Source organism: Branchiostoma lanceolatum, chromosome 13 (assembly GCF_035083965.1).
Source record: "Branchiostoma lanceolatum isolate klBraLanc5 chromosome 13, klBraLanc5.hap2, whole genome shotgun sequence".
NCBI classification, from domain to species: domain Eukaryota; kingdom Metazoa; phylum Chordata; class Leptocardii; order Amphioxiformes; family Branchiostomatidae; genus Branchiostoma; species Branchiostoma lanceolatum.
In genome coordinates this window covers 13,318,073-13,336,168 of record NC_089734.1, presented here as the reverse complement: position 1 = coordinate 13,336,168, position 18,096 = coordinate 13,318,073, and the positions used below count along the sequence as shown (strand labels likewise).

The 18,096-nt window shown below is 39.0% G+C and overlaps 1 protein-coding gene across 1 annotated transcript; it reads right to left on the bottom strand.

Annotated features, from left to right (window-relative positions):
• Positions 1-414: 414 nt before the first annotated feature.
• On the bottom strand, positions 415-17,114 carry LOC136447463 (receptor activity-modifying protein 1-like). Its single transcript, XM_066446386.1, has 3 exons — positions 16,946-17,114; positions 2,488-2,653; positions 415-748 (listed from the first exon to the last, which is right to left on the bottom strand). The coding sequence occupies exons 1-3, from the start codon at positions 17,031-17,033 to the stop codon at positions 499-501; spliced, it is 504 nt and encodes a 167-aa protein (XP_066302483.1). The 5' UTR covers positions 17,034-17,114; the 3' UTR covers positions 415-498.
• Between the last annotated feature and the right edge of the window lie 982 nt (positions 17,115-18,096).

Here is an 18,096-nt window from a genome sequence, read left to right as displayed (position 1 = left end):
ACTCGAATATGAAGTTGCTTTCCAAAATACGTGAACTGAATACATACAAAGTTGCTGATATGATATATCCATTTTTTTTTTTCTTTTCCTATTTTCACTTACTTCTGATGGAAAAAATTGACGTAAGTAGATATATTACATATCATTTGAAATAAGTTAAATGGGGTAATATTTATCGGTCCTTCTGTAGTGCATCCCCCCTCATCATGTTTACAACCTTTTGTTTGAATGTGCAACAGAGAACTTTATTGTCATAAACTGATGAAACTATTACGAAAATAAATGGCATTGTCCTTCATTTAAACTTTGTGAACAAAAAAACAACAACAGTAAAATGTAACACCAAACTAAGCGACTCTCAAGTCTGTATCGAACCCCCGTGAACTATTGACTCTGGTCGTTGGTCTTTTCAGGAGGTTTCAATTCGTTAGGTGTTATGTCTGAGCGTTCGCCTAAATCCTGGCCAGTGGGGTCCTGGTTGCAGGACCCCGTTCTATGTCAACTGGCCTTGTGAATATAGTCGGACCCCGCTAGAAGTCCGGCCGCTAACAAAGTCGTCACCGTCGTCAAGCTTACGAAGGATGCGATGATCCTTTTCGGGGCGTCTTTCGGTTTCTCAAGGGGCGTCTCGCAGTTCGAGTAGAACCGGCGGTGGATAGCGAGCATGAACCTGTTGAAGAGCATCATTTCCTTACAGTTGGTCTCGTTGGCAGCGATTCCCAAGCAGAGAGTGAGGTGGTTGTAAGGTCTGTGGGCGGAAATAAGTCAATTTTATTAGAATGAAAGCCACCTAGACCTGTGTAAGTACTATACATAGTTACTAATAATAGTTATAGATACCTGCCATCGTCACAGTTCTATGTGGGTTAAAGGAGCCCAAAAGAAATTTCGAAGAAAGTTGGTAGTTCGATTTTCATATTCAAATTTCTAGTCATTTCTAAACATAGTAAGTTTAAATAACACTATGTCACTATATTCCATTGCATACGACCTTCATGGAGCAAAGATGCGATGTCGTTGTGTGGTGAGAACTCATTAAAAATGTGGGCCCAATATACAAATGACTCCTCTTGTGGCTTGTTTCCTTTGCTCTTATTAAACGCCAAAGGTATCGTGATAGAAATGGCAAATCTGAGCAAGCAAATGTTAATATCATGCAGATTGTCATATCTAGAATGTTTCCAGTTTTAACGTTCTGAAATTGCATTGGGCTTCTTTAATGTGCACTGACGGGGGCAGGTATCGACTTCCGTTCTCATTCGACCCGCTCCTGATGACGTCACTGCGCGTCAGGCGAGAGGTTCAAATTCCAGATAAAGGAAACTAACAAAACAGTTTAACCACTCATTTGTTTTGGTTGACAGTAAAAACGTTTTTTTTTTTTACATTTTTTTAATTCTATAAAACATTCTTTGGTTGTCTAAGAACCATTTGTTTTTGTTTTTCAAATTTGTGGTCGCCGAAACTTAGCGGCTAACTGATATTCAAAACACGTTGACGAAAGAAACTTTGTAGACATGCGCCGCTGGCTTCGAAAACCACTGATAAATGAAAGATGACATCGTCTGAAAGGTGGCGTCGACGGTGATCGATTAGCGTCTATGCCACTAGCACCTTTGGCGGCCCCTGTCTCAGCCCCTGACCCAAACGGGCAGTACTATATAATGTTCATGACAAGGTCGACGCAAAGGTCTCATATATCCTTTTTGCGGCCGTAGTGGCAGTGAGTTAGGCACGTTATTAAAAGTCGGAGCCCATCTCATTTTTCGCTGACCAATAGAAGACTAATAACTGTGACAAGATTAGTTTTTCTCAGTGATTGGAAAATGTGTCTGTAAAAATCTTTATGCCCTCGTGCACATCAGTGTACTACATGTAGTTACTAAACGAGAATATTTGCACCATGTATAACTCAAAGCAGATGTTTGGAGGTGGTGACATTTTCCTATCAGCCCTACGTTGAACTTCCCTACTTATGTAACAGAAACGGGCAGATTGGAATACGTCACGAAACATCTGCTTAGAGTTTACAAAATACACGCATACATTGATGCAATAAATCATCAGTTATTCTCTAAGCAAAGGTTCGGCTCCGGCTAGTTTTTGACGTGTTTTGTGGGGCGTTTTTGTTATGCTTTTTATTTTGTGCCGGCTTGGCGACATGAACCGGTGCAATGGCCTAGTGGGTAGAGTGTTCACCTTGCATTCGTCAGGTCGTGAATTCGAACCCCCGCCGGGTCATACCAAAGACTTTAAACATACTGCTTTCTCTGCTTAGCACTAAGCATTTGGGAAAGAGTGTGGTAGTTCAACGCACACCACTACCAGTGTGCTAGCCCCCTGCTGTAGTGATTGCACAACGTTGTGTGGCCCAAGGGCTGCCGAAACAGAGATGGGCGCCACCGTCGGTGCGAGAAGGACTTTAACTTAACTTTGGCGACATGAAAACGGTATAAATATGGAGAGTTAGAATTAATCACTACTCACTCCATAGCAGCAGGAGATGCATCAGGCCAGAGGCAGATGTCACTCTGGTTGCCCAGCTTGCGTAGATTTTCCACAAAGATGGACGTGCAGTACTTCAAATACTCCTGGTAGATGGCCGCCTCTGGACAGTCCCTCCAGGCCTCGACTGACTGAACAAGGTCATGAACTGGGAAGAAGAATAAAAAATAACAAAAAAAGATTATGAATTGATAATGATAAATAAATGAATCACAAAATTTTCGTTTATGTTCAAAGTGAACCGGTGTTGGAATGATGCTAACTTCAAGTTTTCACCTTTGTCAAACACCAAAACAAAAAATCTCTCGCCGACCCACATTGAGCCGAGACGGCAGCCGGTATCGACTTCAAGGTGCCCTTTGACCTACTCCTGACGTCACACGTCCCGAAGATCAGTGCGCGTCAGGAAATCGGGTCAAATTCCTTATGCAGGATAGATAGATCAGGCCGAAAATTCGGTCCTACATCTTTTTTTTGGTCAAATTTCTTTTGTGTCAAATAAACTGAATACCTATTACCATAGCAATATTAATATGCAATGCAAACAACGTACAGCCAGCCCATCAAATTTAGACCCCAATTCACATTTGTTGTCAGCTCTTTTTAGGCGCGAGTGAAAAAAAAATCCCATAAAATCCCGTGTAAAAAAAAACGTCAGAAAGCTTACACAATTTTAAGTAAAAAGATTTTCTCTCTTAGGGACTCAGACTCTTATTAGGCCCCCTTTCATTCTTCATGAGCAGAGAAAGCTTGTGAAGAATAGTGGGTCCCTTGGGTAGAACTAAAAGGTTTTACAAAGAGTTGTAAGTGCCTTGCCGTGTGTGTCTGGGATACTTCGGCACTTTTCCACGCACAATTAATCGGGCAAGACCTTTAGAGCGTTTCAACTAGGGATTACGGAATAACAAAAAGCGTCTCTCAAAGACTATAATAACATGTTTTATCATGTTTCTTTCTTTGTCGAGAATTAAGTGTCACAATGATGAAAACAACAAGGGAAAGTGCAAGACTGCAGGAGTGTTCAACTAGGGATTGAGGAATAGCAAAAAGCGTCTCTCAAAGACTGTAATAATAATATGTTTCATCGTGTTTCTTTTCTTTGTCGAGAATTAAGTGTTACAAGAATGAAAATAGCAAGGCACGTTCGCGTGACTACATGTACTAGAGTTTCCAACCCAAAATTGAGGTGTTTGAATTTGTTCATCAGAAATATTGTAGAATTAAACTCACTACCATCATGCAGGAGTGACATAATGTGATGCCACATGTAATTTTTCTTTTTCTTTTACAGTAGCTTTCGAATCCTGATAAAATGGTGTTTTATTTTCATTTCTTTAAATTCAGACCATGCTGATTTGATTATATGGATGTCATCCTTTGGGGACCCCAAACTTAATACGAACGTGCAAATAGGAAAAAGTTCGGCAATTTTTTGCCTTGATTATGAAATCTACGTATTCAGCAAGGCTGAACCAAACTTAACCCACGGAGTATGGTAAACCGAAATATAGATTCTTCATTTTTTGTTCTTTGGAATTGACTTTGGCATTCTACTACATAGTATCCGTTTTCCGAAATATTTTGCAGCTGCTTGTTACAATTTACAGTATGGCCGAAATTTTTCAACTTACGGAAATTGATGCGCGCGCGGATGTCATCCATATAATCAAATCAACACGGCCTCAGTGACACTTCACTGCAGAGTAATACCTTCGTGCTTAACCATGAAACAAACCTATCATGAGAAAGACTTCGTAATTTACTTTTACCTCTGGCGGAGACACGAAGTCTGCTTGATCTACCGTGACGCCAGGTTGTCTTTAGAAACAATTTTCTTTGCAAGACGTTACACGCAGTGAAAAAGATGAGGTCATTTGAATTCTTAAACCATCAATCCCCTTGTATTATGCACTGAGATGTGGTTAGTTACCTCCTGAAGGGATATCTTTTTGTCGGCATGTGTGTGTGTTTGTGTGTGTGTGTGTTTCTGTGTGTGTGTGTGTGTGTGTGCGTGTGTGTGTTTGTGTGTGTGTGTGTGTGTGTATGTGTACGTGTGTTTGAGTTTGTGTGTGTCTGCGTGCGTGTGTGTGTGTGTGATTGTGTGTGTGTGTATGTGTGTGTGTTGGTTTGCGTGTGTGTTTGTGTGTGTCTGTGTGCGTGTGCGTGTGTGTGTATGTGTTTGTGTGTGTATGTGTGTGTGTTTGTGTGTGTGTGTGTTTGTGTGTCTGTGCGTGTGTGTGCGTGCATGCGTGCGTGCATATATATATATATATATATATACATGTGTGTGTGTGTGTGTGTGTATGTCTGTGTGTGTGCACGCGCGCGCGCGTGTGTGTTTCCGAACTACGTTGGTCAACGTAACTTAGCTATGAATAAATTTTAATAATCTTTAACAATTAGCTATAGGTGTTGGAAGGACCAATTTCAATGTAAATGACGAGTATGAACCTTCTAACGGCTTTTTTTACTACTGCAGTGAAACATTATGTTTATAGATATTCTGTTTTTGATCGATGTGCTAGAATTTTCTTGAAGTTGATATTAATCAAGTTGTATATTCATAGCTATATAGAATCTAATAGTAATTTTATTAGCCATCGAATATATATAGATTTGGCTTACGGAGCAGAATTCATCAGATTATGAAATCTATAACTAAATCATCTCTTTGACGTTGGCATATCACCAAGTTCAGCGACTTTCCGTTGAATATTTATGAGGTTTGCAATAAAAATTTCATATTGTTATAATATGTCTACGTGCTGTCTGGCGCATTGTTAAACTAGCATGTACGGCTGCCACTTATAGAGGCAACCGTTTTTGTTGGTGACTGATTGATGTAGTAAAGCACTCGGGTCCATTAACGGCAGTACTACAGTTGGAAGACCAACTTTACGATTTATGCGGGAAATTATAAGATATTTAATGTGACTTTTAAGTGCATTTGGCATTGGTAAGCGGTTCAATTGCACTTAAATCATAGTATGTTGACGATGTAGTCAACACACAACGACATCGCTTCTTTGCCCCTTAAATGTCGATATGTAATGGTATAGTGTTATTGGAACTTACAATGTGTAGAAATGAAAAAAAAAAATTGTAGAATGATAAAGACCTTGGCAAAAATAAAAGTTGCCTTTACTATGAAATCTATGTGGTCAGGAAGGATGTACACAACTAAATGCACAGAGTATGCTACACCGAAATATCGATTTCTTCATTTTTGTTTTTTCAAATTAAACTTCTTCTCTGACTTTGGAATAAACGGCATAAGTACCTGCTTCTTGGAATATTTATTTTTGCAATTTACAGTATGTATTTTTTTATTTATTATTATTTAGCAGCTGCTTTTTACGATTTACAGTATGGTCGAAAACCTTTTTGGGCAACAGACGAAAATTTTTGTGCACGCGGATGTCATCCATATAATCAAATCAACATGACCTAACCCCCAACGAACTCCCAAAGCTTGGCTTCGTCGAACCATGTCTATCAAATCACATCTTCAAAATGACTGTGCTGAATCCAAGAATAACCTTAACGACAACCAAAAGCCTGGCTGAGTTGAACCGTGGAAATCTAAATCAGATCTTCAAACATTATGGAAAGCCCGCTACATGTACATTAATACACAATAAATCAAGGAGGTATAGCTGAGTTGAACCATCACCATCTTAATCAGATCTTCAACATCATCGAAAGCCCGCTACATGGACATTAACATACAAAAAAGCGAGTAGAAAGCCTGAAATATAAAAATAGTATCCTCATACTCCGACTTGCCAGTTTGAAGGGAAACCAGACGTCATTACATAGATGTCTACGTCACACTCGACAAGTTGAGTGAATCTCAAAATCCCGAAGTTGAAAATTGAGATCATATAGACTGACTTGTTGTGACAAGCTGTCGTTACGGGATTAGGGTTATGTATGACTAGAAATCAGTTGTAATTTGAAAGTAAATAGGTTGTCCGCTTCGTTTCTTTGTGGAATTAGGTCTTACACAACGTTGGTGTTAGAACAGTTATCATCATTGGATATTATAAGGTAAAGTAAGGCCATGTTGATTTGATTATATGGACGACATCCTCTAGGACCCAAAAACTGATGCAAGCGTGCGAATAACAAATCATTTTTCACACAAAAAGTTATCTCTATTATGAAATCTAGCTGGTGGTCAGGAAGGATGAACAAAACTAAACACCTAGAGTATACTGCACTGAAAAATAGATTCTTCATTTTTGCTCTTTCACATCTTCTTCTTTGACTTTGGCATTGACTTTGGCATCCTACGATATTAATATCCGTTTTGCTTTTTTTGTGTGCGGAATTTACAGCGTGCATTTTCTTATTTTACAGCTGCTTTGTACGAGTATGGCCGAAACCTTTTATTTTTTGGAAACGGACGAAATTGATGCGGATGTCATCCAGATAATCAAATCAACATGGCCTTTCAGATAGATACATGGTCTTATAAAACAAGGACCAGCAACCCCTCTCTGTAAAATTATACCCTGTTACAGAAACATCAAGGAAACTTTCCTGCCCTATGTGCTAGGCACTGCAAGTCTTATGCTACATCCCCATTAAGTATAGAGACACTTTATGTCAATGATTCTAGCATTCTACGTCCGCCTATTTCTGGCTTGTGTAGCCAAGTGTTCAAAAGGTGAATGTTCAGAGTCTATCATGCAGTAGATATCGTTCAGGCGGCCTGTTGTCCCGAATCCTCCGCGCACGCAGGCTTTCATTGCGCGTCTGACAAGTCTACAGGGGTCCAAGTGGAGAGTGTGGACTCTAACAGACTATGTAGAAATGACCTTCCCCTTCATATAAATTCAGCTAGTGTATCTTTCGAAAGGACATGATTTCACTATTACCTTATTGCTTGGGCCATGTTGATTGTTATGGATGACATCCGCGCGCGCATCAATTTTCGTACATTTTTAAACAAACCAAAAAGTTTTCGGCCATACTGTAAATCATACAAAGCAGCTGCAAAATTTGAAAACATATGCTGTAAATTGCAATTTCGGAAAACGGATAGTAATGTAGTAGAATGACAAAGTCAAAGAAGAAGATGTGGAAAATAAAGAAATGAAGAATCTATTATTCGGTATACCATACTCTGTGTGTTTGGTTTTATTCATCCTTCCTGACCACGTTGATTTCATAATGAAGGCAACTTTTTTTTGCCAAATTTTTTTCTTCGCACGCTCGCATTAGTTCTGGTGTGCACAGAAGATGTCATCCATATAAAGAAATAAACATGGCCTTAGTGTTTCTTTCGAAAGGACATTATTAGTTTCATCTTTAAATTCTTGCCTACGTGAAACAGTCCAATCCTCCAGAGATTTATGACCTATAGTCTATCACTACGGAAAGGTGACCGCAAATACCATTAACAGTATTACATTTCTTTGTCTGATGAAACGTTGTGTCAAAATTCCATTTCGTTCTCTTACGTGTTCTGCTATTTTGCTTCATCAATCAAGAAGATTGTTGCGATTATCATTTAACTAATGGCTTTATTCGTTTTTTGTTTAGTGTGCCAGTGAGAGGACAAAGAGAGCTTTCAGCTAGTGTAGTAGTTGTTAATAACATATCGGGTTATGGATAGTCTACTCGAAAATATAATTGAACGTATTTTTAGAATAAAGTGTATTTAATTCTTTGAGGACGTGTGAGAAAAGGAAATTAGCTTTGAGTGATTATCACGATATTTCTAACAATCCATGATGAAGTGACATTCAAATTTCAATGACATCTGATAACTAAAGCCATAATCATAACTATAACAATTACAATAGCCCGTCGTCAATTGGGATTTTATGATACTTCCCCATTTCTACCTTCAATTTATGACTACTTATTTCTATCCTTTTGAGTACTCTATCTAGGTATCTCAAAATTGAGCATGATACTATAAAAGAAAGGTACTTTTATCGTCTATGCTTTACCTTATCTTACCTTAAATACAGTATATATATATATATAATTATGTAATATAACCATGTAGAATATCGTTACCTTCCCATTTCTCCCTTCAATTTATTACTTCTTCTTTTTCTATATACTTTTGATTCCTCTTCCTCCATCTACGAATCTAAAAATTGAGTATGATATTATAAACGAAAGGTACCTCTATTGTCCTTACCTCACCCTACCTTTAATGCGGTATACATAATATATGTAATATAACCATTTCGACTGCGTAAGGGAATACCTGTGCCGTGCTAGCAAATGGACGTTGCAGACGATTTGACGCGACAGGCAATCCTCGACAAGACATAGCCTCAAGGATAAAAACAGGGGCTCCACTAATGAAAGGAAATTGCTTTTGAGTACGAAATTCCATCTAGATGTAACTTCTGGGCGTCCGAACTCATCCTAGAATATTGTAATAGTGGATGCGAAAACTTTAGTCGCCCAGAGAAAATTGAGACTAAATCCTCGCGTTATTTTGCTGTAGGCAAAATTGGGAAAGCTAAAACGTGCCATGGATGTAATTTTCTTTCTTCAAGTTAACACTAGTTTTCCCAAATCCGTTGCATTTTCGTTGATAAGAGTTATGTTATTTTTGGTGGTATTACTGATGTTGCAACTGCCCAGTCACAACCCACACAGGGCTTTACATGCCCCATGCAGTAGGGCATGCAGGTCGAGGATTGGGCAACACAACCACAGGAGAGCCTGCAGAGGAGGACAACCTTCCCAGTGATCTTTGGAAGCGAAGAAACAGCCATTTTGACCGATGTTGCAATATATCCCCAAATACCCCGTTTTTTAAAATCCCGGATATATGTTACCCTGCGGATAAAGGTATGTAAATAAAAGCATCTTTGCCTGTGCTGCGTTTTAGTTTTGAAGATTTTTTTTCATTTTACAGACGCAGAAATATTCAGAAATGCTTATTCATAATATTAGTGGCAGTGAAAAAGTTAAGAGAAAGGGGACTATGTACTAGGGTAGGTATGCAGAATTAAAGTATAAGATATAGGATATAAAGATGCTTTTTCACTCAAATTGAGAGACGCAAATATCTAATGAAAGGGCATAACGGTAACAATTTGCTTCAATTCCTTGCCCTAGACACGAAGGATAACAACAGCAGCCCACTGCCCCTACGGTTTCAAAAAAGGCTACGGGACTACCTCTACCTTTAATGGTAGCTCATTTCTAGTAGCTGGGAAAATGATAACTACGACAAAATATACATCTATTACCTAAACTATTTTTTAGAAAACATTAAGGTCTACGCCACACGCGATCTGAAATTGTCCTCCAACTTCAACTTATGGTGTAAATAATTCAACACGCAGTATCTTTTGTTCGACAAATCTTGCATATTGCACCTCTTGACATTTGAGTCCTCTTAACATTTCAAAGCTTAGACGTCATCTTCACAGCTAATATCTCAAAGCATATCTGACCTTTATTTTTCGCCGGTGGTGCATTGTTCTGTGGCGAAGGCCATGTTGATTTGATTATATGGATGACATCAATTTTCGTCCATTTCCAAAAATAAAATGAAACTAGAAAGGCAACATTTGCGAGCAAATACAGCATGTTTAGCCATACTCCTCGCCATGCAAAAAATGGACTCTCCCAAAATAACAATGGACCATTCTAAAATACTTGCACTAAAAAAATGAATCACCCCAGTCCAAAATTGAGTCTTCCAGTAGCACCTCAACACAATATGGACCAGTCCACAACCATATCCACTAATTGATTAACAAATACACTTCTGCTAAAAAATTGACTTTTTCATAATCATTCCAGCTCAAAATTGAAAGAAATAATTAAAGAATCCTCCCCTTGCATGAATGGGATATTCCGTGCCATTTCCATGTAAACCAGTCGAAAAATATCCGCTGAAAATTACACTCTTGCGCATAATCAACCCAGTTCAAAATTGAATTAAAAAAGATCAACCCCAGGGAAGAATGAAGTTTTCCATAGTATACATATGAAGATTTGACAGGAGACGAAGGAAATGACCAAAAACAACATATTTGAGTCAATTCAAAGTCACCGAGAGGGTTTTAATATAATATTTGTAATATGTTTGAACTATTTTGATTAAAAGAATGTCTAAGTCACAATAGTTCTTAAGTGTTCAAACAATTAGAATTGAAACTTATAACATGTTTGAACTTATTTCACATACGTTGGAAACATTTCGAACGTAACTACACAAAAATCTCTTTATTTAGAACAGTTTCAAACCATCTATCCAAATGTTTCAATGTTCGAACAGTTTGTAACAAAAGATTTTCACAATTTCCCTCATAAACGAAGGTGCTAAGTCCTCCTGTGTGTTTCTGCCTATTTTCGGTGGCCGCGCTAGACCACCATCGGATTTGTTTTGACGGAGCGTCACCCGCGCGCGACGATGTACACTGTTCGGCACCGCTAATATCCGGCATTTTCCCGCTCCAAAACACTCCACAAGACCCACGTTTTTAGTGTTTTGCCTCTTGTGCAACACGATTCGATTTGCATTTCTAACGGGACGAAAATGATAGAAAAAATTCACCCCGTCCCGGCGTCCGTCCCAAAAATATGAACGACATGAAAATATATTTTCTTACAGGTTCAATCACGAAAATCAACAGCATGGGTTCCAAATTTTCGCAACGGCCGACCATTTATCATGGTTGAACTTCCTTCCAAGGCGTGCGATAGATAAACATTCCCGGCACATAATAGTCACTAGTACCAGACTAACGCAAGCTCATGATGATAATACTAGGGAGAAAGTTTGTCAGTGAAGTTTGGCCACCAGAGGGTACATTCATTTAACGTTACAAGCTAGCGCAAAGGGGCGAATCATTGACCTTACCGGGGACTGACTCTACTGGCCTAATCATTCCTTTTTTGCCGAATTCTACGATCCATACGCCCGTACGTAGGACATGTAGGAAGTCCTGGTGGTGGACGCTACACATCACGGGAGACGCGTGTTGGTCCGAGACAGACGGCGGCGTGCTTTCGATCGCGTAGCGGCGACGCACCGCTGCGACAACGTGCGGGACCAAAACGCCTGTCCCCAGTGAGACCATGTGTTTTGCGCGGCATGCCCCGAATCCGTCTACCATTGCTGAATGTAGCCCGATTCATAGAGGTCTATTTTGTAAGCATTATTTCATGTACCCCTCAGCGTGAGAATTCCTTGTTCAACACTTCGCTACATTATATGTTTAAGTTTCCCCGCGCACCGCCTACCACCCGCCTTTGATCATGTATGAAGTCGGCGGCAGAGAGAGATCATCAATCAATTTTGACAGGAGTGTCGCGCCAGTCTGAGGAGAAACGATCTCCCGTGTTGTGTTGAAGAATTTGGAGTTTGAAAATATCTGGAATAACTAATGCTAGAATAAACATTCACAAAATCATTGATTTAACTTGTTTTCTGTTATAAAATTTCCTAAACTGCAATCTAACCACTGACACGTTTAAGGGAACATGGTGTTTTCCCGATAATCACGTTAAATTTTTATGTCCGGTCTTTCCTCCTCGTAAGCAAACTTCCAGCTTGGCCAGGTGCAAGGCACTAGGGGTCAATGACCTGTAGGTCATATGTAGTATTGAAAGTGACAGAAGTGGCAAATATTGTCAAGAAAGCCCAAAATAAATCGTTTTGAATATATGTATGCCAAAAATGGGAATGTAGTCCTTTAAATATTTTTTCAAGCCACATATACAGCAAATTTCAGGTCATTCGGTTGAAATACCAGGGCGCAGGAGGCCAAGATATGCTAAAAATAGCCTAAAAACCTCAATAAAATCACTTTCAAGGTCAATATTAAAAAAAGGAAAAGAACGCACATTGGTTTTTGCCAACATTACCTCTGTACCAAATTTCAGGTCATTTGGTCAAAAAATGACAGAGATGAATCTATTTGAAGATTTGACAGGAGGAGAAGAAGAAGAAGAAGAAGAAACATGAGGGAAAACAATATGTTTAGCCATACTTATGGCTAAACATAAAAAGGATCATACTGTAAAGTGTGCAAAGTAGCTGTAAAATTAGCAAATATATGCCGTAAATTGCCAAAAAATAATATTTCGGAGAATAATCACTAATATCGTTGAAAGCCAAGGTTAATTCCAAAGTCAAAGAAGAAATTTTAAATCATAACACAAATGAAGGATCTGTTATTTAATACTCTATACTCTGTGTGTTTAGTCATGTGTTTATTCTTTCTGACCACGTAGATTTCATAATGAAGGCAACCCTTCCTTGGCCAAACTTTTTATTTTTTCGCACGCTCGCATTGGTTTTGGGGTTCCCGGATGATGTCATCCATATAATCAAATCAACATGGCCTTACATCTAGAAGCCAAGGGCATAGAAGCTAGACCTCATATTCAAAGCTTATATCTCAAAGCATATCTGAACTTCAATTTTCGCCGGTGGTAGATTGTTATGTCACTAATGATGCAGAAAACAAGTAGACCAGGGGCTGACACTTATGATGCATGAAATAATTCATATCTGATAATAAAGGTGAACTATTTGATGCGGCTTGTGGTGTTTTATATGAATATCTTTGATATCAGGTATGTACAGTGGCCGATGTAATCCAACGTAATCAATACAAGAGTTCCACGAACACATACCTTCGCCAAAATGTAAAACTTTACGTTGTTCAATGCTGCTGGTGGTGAGAGGTCTTTCAGATAATAAATAACCAGTAAAACTCCAAGTGAAACTCCTGTTTCCACCAAGTTGTAAACAGGTTCTAGCTATCCCTTTGTGTTTTGATCACTGTGTGGCCCCTGGGGGCAGGCCCTGCCAGCAGGGGAATATTTGCCCCAGTTTGTCGACTGACAGGTGTTAGGTGTCATATGTTAGAGAGTCCTATCATACGAATCAACGGATCGATCAACTTTCTTTATTAATTTTGAAAATTAGGGGTCCCAAAATCTAATAATTTCGAGGGTTTATAGTCCTACCGACATAAGGAATATATGAAGACAATCCACCCAGGCATTCTCTAGTTATCACACACACACACACACACACACACACACACACACACACACACACACACACACGCGCGCACACACACGCACAAACACGCACACACACGCACACACACACACACACGCGCACACGCACACACGCACACACGCACACACACACACACACACACACACACACACACACACACACACACACACACACACACACACACAGAGACGATCCCTAAAACATAAGGTAACTAACTCTATCACCAGTTAGCTCCTCTATCAACCTATTCAGCTTATTCGGCCAATTTCTACTACTTTCTTTATATCAACCCTTTGAGTTTGTTAACAACTTTATGTAATATTGTATTCAACGCTAATAATGACCTCGTTTTTTTAGCGAAGAAATGGTCTAAAATGACGTATAGGTGAATTTGAAAAGTTGTGGTGTTTTTATCAACTGAAGATATTTCCAAAACACAGGCAACGTAGATTGAATACATCAATAGCATCAACACAGGGCTAAGGTCACTTTTAAAGGATACATGCATCACAAGGAAAAAATGTCTGGTATCAACATATGAGAATAGCGAGTTTGCGTTTGCGTCTTGCTTCGTTGATTCTAGTCTTTCAACTATTGAACAAATATGAAAACAATTTTCAATGTTGTTGCTACTTACTACGAGCGACATAACATTGACATTGTGCGTGCTATAACCATTGTATAGATTCATAAAAGACACAAAATCTCCCATTGAAATACGATAATTTTGTTTAGGGACAAAGAGTGATATTTCATCCATGCTTATAGACAGACAACAAAAGGACCGATAATACTGTTAATGGCATTTGAATAAGACCTATGAAGCTAACGGTCGTTTTCCCTCGAGTGGGTAATCAAATTACGAACTCTCTAGAGAGAGTGCTGCAAATGGTTCCAATGTCATCTTGTGAAACTAGATGAATAGGGGTATACGTGACATGTTGCACAGACGCAAAAAAATTATACGTATTTATGGTTTGTATGATCAACTTAGAATTAAAGTGTAAGAGAAAAGAATAGATATGACGTCATATTAGATAGCTGTTACTGTGATTGCATACAATCACCATAAAGTTGGATTCTTTAATCAAAATTTGATTTAATTTTACATAATCATAGACGCCAAGCAATGATAGCTAATATCGTCTTATACATGTGACAAGAACTCTCCTAATTTCATATTTGATTAGAGAACAAAAGAGTAGAGATCACGCCATGTTATATAGCTGTTATTTGTTATTGTAATTGTATCAAATCGCCAAAAAGTTGGATCCTCACATCATAATTTGATTTCATTTCGTTGATTTTGTATCCTCATCGACGGAAAGCAATGAGAGCTAATACTGTCTAATATAGAATTAAGAAGAAGAACTTAATTGCACGACAATTGTATATTAAAACACAATACAAAATAGCGGTAGAGAATAAAACTTGACATCCTTATTACTACTACAATAAGGGCTAACGTTAGCCTTTGAGGTAGTGCTACAATCGAGTGGGGCTAATCAAAACTTTCGGTATTTTTCTCATGTCAAAGCAGTCTTTTATATATTTACATATTTTTGCATTGTTGGGGTTGTTCCAACAACTCTCCAAATTTCATATTTGAACAAAATAACGGTCAATTCAAACAGATCTACTACTGCAGCATCAGTGATCGCCAAGGTATATGCATACTTCAGATATCCAAGACAGAACCTCGATGATATTTGATATGGTGGTCTCAGGGTATCCTTTTGAATTATGAAAGTTGACGTTAGCGACAAAAATGAATCCGTACGTTGTGTAAGGAAATCGGTTTACCTACGAAAATAACAAAGCGTCGATACAAAATGTGCATACGTGAAATATTGCATGACATAGGTAACGTAAATATGAATATGAAATACAAAACATTAAAATTCTTAGCCCGTTACATCATTCAACATTTGACTCTATTGACATTGATTTTCTAACACATTAGATTTAAATTCCCAAACCATATTTTGGCCTATAAGCCCCGATGACATTACTCGAGCCATTCCGCATTTTTATCTCCTGATAATGTAATTAAGAGAATTCAGTTATGCCTTTCAAATGGACCTATTATTCTATCGATAATAGAAAATTCTGTTAACAGCCAATTTGTCTATATACGATCATCGTTAAACCAAATAATATGTACCAGCTACGTGGATGGCCCTCTTGAGTGCTTCTATCTTGCATAATATCATTCTTTTCAATAGAAAATAGTACATTAGAAATACCGCTTTGTTACATAATGAATTATTCTGTAGCACTGGGTTTTAAACCATTAGATATAATGTTTGTATGTTATGCAACACATTAGTCCTAAAGGACGCAGTGCTATCATCATTAATAACTCATAACAGATTACTGAAAACATTAATAATGACTATCCGTTTTTCATGCGAATGTATCTGACGCAGCGGAGAAAGGAACACATGTGTGTGATGGTCTTTAAATGTATTAACGGGCTTGTCCCAACATACCTGGATACCACCTTTGTACACAACCACCTGTTACACAGCCACAACACCAGACAAGCCTCTTTGCTCCATAAACCCAATTACACAAACACAGCCGGCCACCGCACATTTGCATACAGAGGAGCAACATATTACAATACACTTTCGGCGGACATTAGACATGCACCAACTCTACGGCAGTTTAAAGCTGCCCTAGGACACACTCCTCCGCACATTGACCTCTGACCTCCACCGTTGACGTTTTTGGTTGATATCGACAACTGTTCTCTGTAATGACGCTTCGGTTTATTTGTATATATTGCTTGTTGTCCTCTGGTTGTCTCACTGAATGTAACACGATTCGTTTTTGTTATTTATTTAGTGGGCCCCCTTGGAAATCAACTTCAAATAAGTTGAATGGGGCTACCCACTTGTCTGATGATGAATAAATAAATAAATAAATAAAAATGTCGTATTCTTAACATTCTCTTACCCCAAGTGAACTTAGAGCAGTGACATACACAATGACGGGATGGGTAGGTATTTTTAGCCTTAGCTTAGGTTCCAAGTTCGAGGAATCAAGTTCGCTAAAGAGCTCATCATACTTAACTAGAGAAGGGTAGGGGTTTAGGTGTGGTCGAACTCAGGTCTAACTCAGGGGGCTGTGGTAAAATTTCGTTGGGGGCATGTTGGTCCTAGAGCCGAGGAGTTGGCCTGTGTGGGCCCTGAAAACAGTTTAGCATCCAGGCTAGGTTCTAGCTTCATTCTCGGCACTCAGTATCAGTGAGTGTAGTTATTACAATAACATATCAATTAAACCACAACTATCGCTGACTGCTTATTTGTAAATCCACCTCAATGGTTGCAAACGGTGCAATTTGCTCCCCAGCTATGTCTAACTAAGCGTATCTAGTATAAACGTAGAGAAAAAAAAACCTTCACCTACTTTCATCAGATAGAAGACAGTTGCCAAGTCCGATCGATAGACACCATAGAATCAACCGTGCGTGCGGATGTGCAATCGTCGGTGACATGCTTCACTCTTCCCGCTGATTGCCGTATAGATGATCGCCAATTTTGTTCGGCCTTTCGCGAACGTGGCACTCGTACGTTTATCTGATACGATGGGAAATCGTCTGTGTGAAGTAGGCCGTCTGTGTGACGTCACATCGTATCAACCAATCGCGTCGCTTCGCCGTCTGTAAGAGTGGACCAGTGACGTGACAGCAATCAGCCAATCACGTTGCTTCACGGTCTGGGTAGAGTGGGCCACCGTGACGTCTCATCATTTCAACCAATCACGTTGTTTAACTGTGATGACGTGATTGATCTCGTCAAGTGTGAGGCAGCACACTTTGAGTGTTTGTTCTACACTTAACCTTGATCGCATACTTATCGGTACGCGTATTACGTCAAGATATCACTGTGAAAGCTATCAGACAGCTATTATTGAGGTATCATCTTACCAACTACCCGTTCTTCAGTCAAATCTAGTTATATATCTTCAATTACTTGTAACGTTTCTAATCAAAGTATTGCTGTCGTTTGCACGGTTTTTGATTGCTATGTAATTCGCCGCGACACACTCGATCGATGTAGCTGAATGAACAGGTGTCACGGCGAAATCATCACCCGTAATTTCGTCCTTGGAAGAAATCTCAAGGGGCACGAAATCACCGTGACACCGGTCTCATAAATTCTACATATCACGTCATCAGAGGAATATATCCGTTTACACAACGAGTTACATTTCTCACGAAACTTAACGTTTTGCCGTTATGACGACAACTTTTGATATTCAATATTTCCCTTAACGTCAACTCCCGTTATAAAGAGATCTACCAACACAATCTTTATTAAGTCTCGTAGTATGCACACTTCAGAAATCTACGCTTAGTTCCCAAAACATTGTTGGCAAGGCCCAATAACACTGTTTTTAAAATGTGGTGGTATAAGGCTATCCGTTACATTTACATGTACGCCACTGCTTCCGTGAGGGTGGGCTGACGTTTCAAAAGATCTGCATCACAAATTACAATATACATACACATATACAACACCATATGGGCTTCAAAGCGCCCGTATCAACCTACAGAG

What these genes read in the sequence shown, in the direction of transcription:
- LOC136447463 (XM_066446386.1), bottom strand. Translation starts at nt 17,033, where the DNA reads ATGTCACCGACGATTGCACATCCGCACGCACGGTTGATTCTATGGTGT. An exon ending in CTGTCTTCTATCTGATGAAA is followed by an intron (nt 2,654 to 16,945) that starts GTAGGTGAAGGT and finishes TCTTCTTCCCAG; the next exon opens with TTCATGACCTTGTTCAGTCA. An exon ending in GCATCTCCTGCTGCTATGGA is followed by an intron (nt 749 to 2,487) that starts GTGAGTAGTGAT and finishes TTCCGCCCACAG; the next exon opens with ACCTTACAACCACCTCACTC.